The following is a 10,144-nucleotide window of genomic DNA, read 5'->3' as shown; positions in this document are numbered from 1 at the left end:
AGATTGCATTGTTTTAAGGCTTATCAGCAATTCTACTTCTGTAACATTAGCCATTTTTTTGAACTTATGTCTATGATTCCACATAAAGAAACTTTTTTGGGGGGGCAGGGTTTAAGCACTACTTGATTCCAAGGTCCACCTGAATCGTTAATAATTCTTAAAAAAACCAATTGTCATTAGGAACACAGTTTTAATCCCAAGAAGTGCAACCAGCATAACCTAAAGACTTCTCTAATAATAGAGTACTAAAACTTAAAAGTTGCAGGATCTGCAAAGCCTTTATTCAGCAATTCTACAGCAACAGGGTTTACCTTATTCTACCAAACAGTTCCCCACCCATCCCCATCCCAATCATATTTGGGAAAGCAACCAGTACAATTCCCACCCAAATCTGCATAGTTTGATAAAGGAACCAATTTGTGAGAGGTTTATCAAGCAACCAGTCAGCATCCTGGACTCTATAATCACATACTTCCCAGTCTACTGTAAGATGCTACTGGTTCTCTTGCTGCAAGAAATTGCTCTCCCACTGCAGTGACCCCCTTACCGGCTGCTTACTGGTGCCTCTAGCATTTCAGCATTCCCAAACAAGAGAATAAATAAGCTACACGTCACCCTATGCACTGTTACAGTTACTGTTTTACAGGGCTAGTCCAGTATAAAACTAGAAATTTGGAGTATCTAAGTGGGGCAAATAGAATGGACTTCATTTCATTAATTTATTTCTGTAACTTCTGTCCACACCACAGAGAACAACTGTTGATGGCAAAGGGGGGAGGCGGGAGGGGTTGACACGAACACACATAACACACTTCCATAGAACAGATGAGTCCTAAGTGGTTACTCTGGTTTTGATTTTCAGTTGCAAAGGAAAGCTAACCCAGTAGCTCTTTAAGTGTTGCTTTCTTCAGTTGCATCAACAAAATAGACCAGGTTTTTGCCTGAACAACTCACTTCCAGCTTTTCAGTCACACCAAAAATAATCTGAATTTGCTGTATAGTGCATATGAAATTTTTTGGCTAGATGTATGTAGAATACAAAAACATCAACAGAACTACTCATATGCAGGCTGCAGTAAAGAGACTTGCAGCCCAAACTCGCAAAGCACTTTACAGAAGGCAACAGAGCACATCCTATTCCCACTAGCTGTTCTCATTTAAATATCATCTCAAGGCAGCTATTAACAAGAAAATCATGCCTGGGATGTAGCTGCTCCCAGCTCCCCAGTTATTACTAGAGGAATCCAGTGCAATGGAAGGCGTTAAGTTTTCTTCTCCACAAATTAGTTTCTATTTAGAAACTACTTATGTCTATTTGTGAAGCTTTGGAGTCTAAAGCACCGCAGCAGTGCAAGCTCTTCACAAATTACAAGCAGCTTCCGGTATCAGCACAAAGACTACAGTGTCTCAGGAAAAGGTACAACTGCAACTCATGCAGCATCATTATTTAGCGAATTTGATTACAGCAGTTGTGCAAGGATGCCTCTCGATTGCTATCTGCTCTAAATATGGAGCACTGCATACTGGAAACTACAGTCTCCACTGGCCACACGTGGTATTAAAAAAAGCAGGTGGCAATAGTATCCTGTTTTATGCAAATTAATTAGAGCCCTCAGATTCCTGGCAAATGGCCGGAGCTCCCAAAGTCTGAAGGTTTCCCAGAGGGAAAAAAAAAAATGACCAACCTAGTTTTTGGACAGGCAATAATATGCTCTAGGATACCAAGTCTAACAGAAAAATCCAGAATTAAAGCAGAAATGTAATCTAAATTAGGACATTAGTAATTAGGTCAAGCTAATACCAAAAACCATCATGCAAAACGTTATGAAGAGGCCAGCAAGGCCTCTAGGGGCTGGGGAAGACACTTGAATGGCAGAAAGTTAGCTAACTGTAATTAGTGATTACGAACAAAAACTTTCTTCCAGATTGACCCATTTGAAATAAAAAGAAATTCTGTAAAAAGATATGCATAAATTTAATGCATGCAAGACTGAATTTGACAGAAAAGATTCTTAAAGGGTTTTATACACAGAAACACCGAAGGTAGCAAGTAGCTATTTCACATCCAATGACTAAACTGTAGAGCTTATTTAATCTGTGCAACAAATTAAAGCTTCATCCTTAAGGTTCATAAAAAGCTTCATGACCGCATAAAGACAGAAGCTATAAATGCTTTAAGTTACCAACTTATCTAGTAAAAAAAAAAAAAAAAAAAGTCAGAACACCATGTCAAGTGGGATACAGTTCAGAATGACTGCAGGTTCCCCAATAGGCAGTAAAACAAATATACAGATAGTGAAAGAAACCATAGAGAAAGTTAATTTTTATCTTTCATCAGACTTAAAATCTTAACACAAAAAAAAAAAAATCACATTTGATTTTCAGAAGACTGGGACTTCTCAGCAAGCTTCAGCATCTGAATGTACAATTGACTAGCCACCGAGTACTGAACACCGTACCAAACCCACACTGCCTTAAAAAAGAATTAAGCAAATACCTCATCTCTGATTTTCCTCAACCTCCAGTATTCGTCCAATACAGCCACTTCAAAAAACTTCTCTTTACTCACAGTCCTCTTGAATCTGCACACTTTGGTTCATCCCTCCAATAATCTCTTTCAACAGACATGAATAATTATCTATTTTTATCTCACTCTGCAATGTCCAGCCTTTGTAGCAACCTTGACATGCCATCCACCTATTTCCCTGATGCTTTTGACTAATTTAATTCTATTCCCTAATCCGCAAATGCTTTTCCTGAGCCAGTCCATATGGCCACTACATTACTGTGCTATCTGCACTAGTGAGTCAGGCCAATGGTCCATCTAGCCCAGTATTGTCTGACAGAGGTGATACAAAACACTACTTAGAGAGAGCAAAGCAACCACAATAGATATCTGACTCTCTCTCCTTTGTTACAGGACACCAACTAGAAAAATCTGTCATTGAACTGATGCGCTACCCTCTAAAGGGGAATTCTAAAGTGTGCTATGAACACATTTTAAACAGGCTTACTTGTAGAATGGACTGCTGATTAAAAATTGTCTATCAAATATTGCACTATTAAGACATGATATACGTAAATGCCTGGTTCAGCCTTGCTTTTTTAGCTTTATTTTAGGTTTGCACAGAGCCTACTAATGGCAGTACAGGATGCCAACACTTCTGGATAACACAGAGCGCATGTCATTCACAGGCTTTCACAGACACTTGAAACTTCAGATTGGTCATGAGAAGCTATAAAAATTGGCCAGTTAGAGGAAGAGTGAGAAAAACTGAACATTTTCCTGTATGGTCTTAAGATTTTGTCATCCTACAGTGTGTTTTAAGTTGCAATCACAGAAATGAGTTGATACCACAGCCAAAGTACAAATCAGCTCCTCTTCAGAGTCTAGACAATTTTCTTCTAAATCATCAGCATGTCTAATTCAAAACTGTCATTACCATCTCACCTACTACATTCCACGTCTTTCTCAACTGACCACAAAATTTCCCTAAATTCCTACACTTACTATGTAGGGTGATATTTCCACTAACTACAAAGTAATGTCCAAGTTGCGTCAATACCTGAAAAAAACCCAGTACACATCACTTCAATAATAAGCGTATCCATAACTACTCAGAATATATTCTAACAAGATGGAGGTCTGTAATTCTTATTTTAAGTGAAGGACAAGTGACTCCCATTACTCAACAATTTTTAACTAGGTAAAGTCTGGTGAAAGACATCTCTCAGCTTCATTTAGTCAGCTAAACTTACCAAAATCATCTTTTACTGTTACCAGATCCCAAATTAGATGTCTTCAAAAGCATGAAGATGACTTGGAATCAGGGAGTCTAAATTTATTCATCAAACTGGGCACAAGCCTCCCACTGTGAAGGGGCCAGCAAGAAGTAAGTTGGAATCTGATGTATTTTATAAAAAGGACATTGAGACAGACTTGGAAGCATTACAGATCTTTTGCTGAATTCCACTCATTCACCAAGAGTAAAACCATGCATGATCACTAAGGCAGCTGCCTTTCCAATTTACCATGATTTAAAAAAATAAAACTACAACCTTGACCCAGCTAAAGCCACAGACTTACCTTATCATCTATACTGTAAATGGACAGAAGTGACTGAACTAGGACAACTGTAGCCAGAGGTGTACTTACTGGGAACCTACTAGGGAAGACTGCATATATTAAGAAATGCACAATATTCAGTGATGCTCTAGAAACTATTTGGTTACTCTCACTTTTCATCAGCAGCGATAAGTTTATATAGAAAATAAATCCTAGCATTCTTGAAAAACATACAGTAAGGTAATGAAAACAATGCATAGTTATGAAGACATTTATGGTGCATTTTTACTACTGTAATACATTTAATTCTATCAGCATTAAGCTTTGGTGTTTTCTACAAGAAGGTACATGCAAAAAGAGTCTGTGACCAGAGATGAAAAAAGGGGAATTTCTACTTCATAAAATCCATTGTACTAGTGTTTCAGAAGCATTCATACCAAATTAGAAACCTGTTGTATCAGCAAGTGATGCCATTAGCTTTCAATATGAATAACAATAAAGAGTTTATAGTGCAGGAACCATAGCAATGGAGACATGACAAAAAGAGCAGAGGGCACATGAGCAGAAGGCAAACCAGTGGCAGTCCTGAAATTTATCTCAGGTTTGTTCTATAAAACAAGCCAAGTGGGGTTAGGGAAGAAGGTCAGTTTTAAAAGAAGAAACAAGGAAAGTAAACAGTAAGAATTTTAAAAAGTTACATTGGTTTTTGTTTGTGGTTTTAGTAAAGTCTGGCAGAAGTGAGAGAGGTGACAAATTAAGTTTTTAAAGTAATTTTAGTCTTTGCTCCTCAGATCTCATTATTTTTCCTCCAAAAGGTGACAAAAACTAAGATTTCTTTCTCATTTGCACTTCGTCACTAGGGGACTCTTGATGAGGACCTCATAATCCATGACCAGAATCAGAAGCAACAACACATTCTCCTTACCAAAGAGACAGAGCAGCAAGGGGGGGGGGGGGGGGAAGGAACAGAAACAAATAACTGAATCTATATTGTAGTCAATAGAACAATTAGAAGTGCTAAAGCTTTTTAAAACAAAATTGGCTTAGAGCAAGGCATGGCATTTCTTTAGAGAAGACCAGAAAGTCTAGAATATCTGTTGTCTCTATACACTAGTTGACTTGAGACCTAAGTAAATTCCGGCATGAAGTCCCCAAACTGAATTATACCAACACCACAGAGAAAGACACTAGTTGTACAGTCATCTGCTTGAAGCATAGCAGAATTTTGCCAGAACATCCATTTCCCACTGCAAGCCTAATAACGCAGCATAGTTAAGCCCTGCACATACAGCATTCATTATGAACAAAACACTTTTCAGTGAGAGCCCTTTAGCTACTGAAAGACAAGGATATCCAATGACCTAAGTTTTATAAACAAGAAACTTGCAATAACTTGGAAATAAGACAACATTGACATATGATACAAGAAAAGCCCAGTTAGAACGGAGTAGACCAGAAGCTCCACCCAGAACTTTAATCTAGAAAAGATCTTGCAGGACCTCCTATATTTCCAATGCAGGTTGTATAGCCTTCAGAACAGAATTCGTTCTCTACATCTGAAAACTTCAGATCCTAAAAATCTTCTTTGACACTAGTAGCACAGTACTGAAACTAACTTTTTTATATATATATATGTTTTTAAGTTTTGCCAATTGCTGAACTATTTCTACTACTCTATCTGAAAGTTTCTTCATTAGTAGGAGGTCAACTTGTCTTTCTGTTTTACTATGAAAAACACATAGCTATTTTAAGTTAGTAACAGATCCCACTGTAAATAATTTATTTTTCCATTCTATCATCTTCTCCTAAGGAGTTTTTTTTTATTTTAATAAACTAAGGGGGGGGGGGGGGGGGGATTTTTAAACAAGATAAAAGGGAAATGGGTAATGAACAGGAATTCACCTGATTTGTATACAAAGGAAATTCAAGGAGTTATTGCTGCCCAAGGTCAATTAAAAATAAAAATCACAATGCACAAGCAATATATATCCATAGTTTAGCTTACTGTCAGAAAAGTAACAGAACAGATTAATACTTGAACAAGAATGTGCTTTCAAAGTTTTTCACAGAATAATAAGCTTCTCTAAAGTCAGTATTTTCCTTCTCAATTTTAAAAGTGCTGAAATACACAAAGCCATATCTAACATGGGCTGGAAAACTAGGTTCGCAGAGAATACTGACCAAAACAAAGCAGGTAAGTTTGAATATTTCTAAGAGTAGAATTTCCAAAGACAATAAAATGAGACTACTAGTTTTATGATGCATGCTAGAGGTGAGCTCACTAAGCACTCTGTTATACTGCTGGACAGAGAAAATGTTATACGTGGTTCTCAGCTCCAAGATCCAACACTGCTGGGCTGAACAAGTTATTTGCTCAAGTAATCAGGACTACAGAAGCTTAAATTTCTTCAATAAGCAGCAGGTCAATTACTGTGCACTTCAGATTTTTGACCTTCTGAGTCCTTCACATATAAAGCATGACTATCTCTTAAATCCTTAAAGATGAGGAACATCAAGACAGCACTTTGGGCTTCTCTTGACTCTCCATCACAAAGAAATCCACCATAACCTCCATAGACTACAGCAAGCTTGAAGAGTATAATTAAGAGCAATATTTGCTCAAGAAATAAAAATTAGGTCAGCTAAGCTCCCTTTCTAAAAAATAAACCCTTCATGTTTGAGGGTGGGTATGCTATGAAGAATAAGGATGTAAAAACACCTTTCGACACAGATTTGCCCAGCCCTCCTCCCACTCTGGCCTAAAGACGTCTCACTTCAGTGATAAAAAAATCCCCCAAATACCGTATGTCTCCTCCTTTCAAAGTACAAGAAGCGAGCTAGCTGATTTCTGATAACACTGCTGAGGTAGTGCAGTTATGAGTCACCAAACTGAATGAAACCCAATAGGAGGGGATATGTTTGGCTTAACCCCATTAGTAACAACAGATCACAGCATGATTTTCATACCCCCAATTTAACCTGCACACACGAGTAAACTCTGGGAAACAAGCTACCAGAAAAGCCATAGCTAAGAATCACTTTTTCATATAAAAGTTAAATCTTTTCTGCATACACGCATAGAAAAGTAAGTACACCATTGCTAACCAATACTTCACATGCCTTAAATTCTGATTAGTGCGATTTCAGAGGTATTAATCAACAAAACGAAGAGGTCACAGCTAACGACTGAATGGAGGCAGAACTCAATGACAGATGGATGAGTATTGCTTTGTAGGGAGACTTCATATCCCAGAAAGCTATATTAAAAAGTCAGCTTAACAGGTTTTACAAAAAAAAAAAAAAAAATTCCAGAAAATAGATGCCTTCCGTAACAAAAACTATGAGTTTGTTGGCTGGTCTCATTTTTTAAGCATTCCAGTTTTAATACAACCACAGAACAGTAGTCACCAGTAGTTGATATGTTTTCCCAGGACTCAGAGAAACCAGGGGACCTATTTGTTTTGATATTGCCCAAAAATTTGGATTTTGTTCTCACATAATCCAGGTGAAGTGTCCTTACTACCTAACCATTGGTTGTTTCATGATAGCTGTCAACTGACTACTACTGCTCTGATAAAACAACATGGTGTAGGAACATGAACTTTAGCCTCCCACATCGTATCCTCCGAATCTTCTCGGAGAGGTCAGGGACGTTGTTTCACATGGTGTAGGAACATGAACTTTAGCCTCCCACATCGTAGCAGGTGTGCTGGAATGGTTGGGGAATCTTCTCGGAGAGGTCAGGGACATTGTTTCACTTGCAGAAAAAGTGAAAACACAGTTTCAAAAATTTCCAGGGCCAGAAACTCTCTCCTACTTCTATTTGGGAAATGAAGATCCAGGAGAATGCAGTCCACAGGTCAAATTCTCCAGACCTCTTAAATCAAAAATCAAGGATTCTCTGAATCAAGCTGAATTTTTCATTCCTCTCTTGTCCAAAATGGAGCAGAAAAGGAATCCCAGGATCAAGGAACTTTTACATTTTTAATTATTCTGCTGAACCTCTTTCCACTGCTGCCATAAAATACACCTCCAGTACACCACTCAAAAGACCATGCGTACACCACTCAAAACACCATGCTAGAAACAAAGTAAAATTTAACACACTCATGAAGAATTTCCCCTCACACAAGTGTCCTATTTCATAAACTATTTAACAGAATTCCCTTTTGAACCTCATGTCCATGTATCTGAGCACTGGCTTTTGTCAAGGACAATTGTCAAGTGGATTCTAAGTAACTTAAATAATTTTCTCATACTTGAAGCATCCATGAAACCTCTGATCTGCAATTCCTCTGTATCGAGACTTTCATCCAAACAATTTAGAGCATTACATTCTGTTAATACGAAAATATTCAAAAAAATAAACATTTATCATAACCCAAGATCAGAAAACATTAAACAGACACAGCACACATATTTAGTGACAATTAAAACTTGCATGTAGCAAAGAATACTACTAACAAAATAACTGAAATGCAAATAGCATTTAAAAAACAGTATGCCTTTTGCGTCAACTTTCCTTGTTACTGAGCTTTATACTATTACATGTTCTCACTTCCTGGTTTGTCAGAAACCACAGTGTTTTAAAGTCAAAGGTGCACACTAAAAGGAAGAAGGAGGAACGATGAGTATTTTTAGAGATGTTTTGAGACCTCTGATAATAGCAGAGTATCTCTGTAAACTTAAAGACAGTTTTTCTCCTAATGTTTGGTCTCCTTTAGCAAGCAAACATTAACAACTAGCCTAATTGTTTTAAATGTGGCCCAAGAAGTTCAACAGTATATATTATGTTTGCAGCTTCGACAGGAAAAGTTGTATCCTCAATATTTAGTGAGATCTGTTATGAAGTATTAAATACATCCATACTGTATTCAAAAAATAGCAGTTGACTACCTAATTAATAAAAAAAAGGACATTGAAACCATGTTCTACTCTTCCCAATAAGGAGACTAAGTAAAGCATTTGAATTAACTGCTCCCTGACACCCCTGTCTGCAGGGGATGCCCTGCAGACAGAACATTAAAGTTCCGCCTACTTCCAAAGCAAATGAGAAGCAAAAAGGGACATAAACACCTTCATGAGAAAAGTTGTTTTGACTTAAAACAACAACGTGTGTGTTTTGATGACAGTTTGAGTTACTAAATCAACATTTAACTTTCTTGTTGAGTACAACTGTTGAATGTTTAAACATAACAATATGCTCCTCAGTTCCAAATAAAGCAACAATTTGTCTGAGGCAAACTAAGGAGGATGCTGTTTAGAGTTGTTTCAAGTTTAAATGTATATATAGAGGCTCATATGGTTTATTTGCAGCTTTTGTGATCCATAAGTAAAAAGAACCTAGCCGAAATCTAGTATGGTGAAAGTGTAAACATGTAAAAAAATACTGACAGAAAAATAACATCAAAAAGCATGGGATTCTTCTGCATGCATATGCTGCTCTTTTCTCTCATGCCCAAAAAGGCAATCAACTTACCAGATTAAACACAGTTTCGACTATGTCTCTGTTGGACACCTGACCAACTTCCACCAGTCCTGTCAGCACAGCAAATTTCATCTTGATCCCTCGGATGGGGACTCCTGGATTCAAAGGCTGCAACACACTTCCCCCTTCAGCAGCATTTCCTTCTTTTCCCGCTCCTCCTCCACTACCTCCTCCTCCTCCTCCATCATCACCTGTTGGCTGAACAACTTGTTTGCCTTCACTCGCCATGGCTAGTTCACTTCAGGTTACGACTTGAAGCGCCAGCGGCACGCTCGCCGCTCCGGGAAGAAGGAGCGACTTGGGCTCCCGGGAAGGTAACCGGCGGCCCACTCCTCCCCGTCAGCTCCGGCTCCTGAGGAAACCCGCGCCCGGCGGGGGAGGGAGGGAGGGAGGACGCGCCCTCGGAGTCCCAGCTTTCTCCTCAGCAGCAGGCGTCTGTCAGCAGCTCTCTGCCCTACGGCAGGTATTTACAGCCCTGAAGGACAACACGAGATCTTTTTCAATTCGCGGAGAGTCAGGCGCTCCCCACAAGCCCGAGGGTCCCACCTCCAGCCAGCGGCCCCCGTCCCCTGCCCCGCGCCGGGGAGGCG

General features: G+C 38.7%; 1 protein-coding gene across 1 annotated transcript in view; it reads right to left on the bottom strand.

The window, feature by feature from the left end:
* The window catches only part of LRBA (LPS responsive beige-like anchor protein), a 423,640-nt gene extending 413,858 nt beyond the window's left edge, over positions 1 to 9,782 (bottom strand). The window contains exon 1 of the mRNA XM_009280244.2: positions 9,546 to 9,782. Coding sequence (XP_009278519.1) covers positions 9,546 to 9,782 — 237 coding nt within the window. The remainder of the gene's footprint in view (positions 1 to 9,545) is intronic.
* Between the last annotated feature and the right edge of the window lie 362 nt (positions 9,783 to 10,144).

This window comes from Aptenodytes forsteri, unplaced genomic scaffold, assembly GCF_000699145.1.
Source record: "Aptenodytes forsteri isolate BGI_AS27 unplaced genomic scaffold, ASM69914v1 Scaffold227, whole genome shotgun sequence".
Lineage (NCBI taxonomy): Eukaryota > Metazoa > Chordata > Aves > Sphenisciformes > Spheniscidae > Aptenodytes > Aptenodytes forsteri.
The sequence above is the reverse complement of the archived record's forward strand: the minus strand, read 5'-3'. Positions and strand labels throughout refer to the sequence as shown.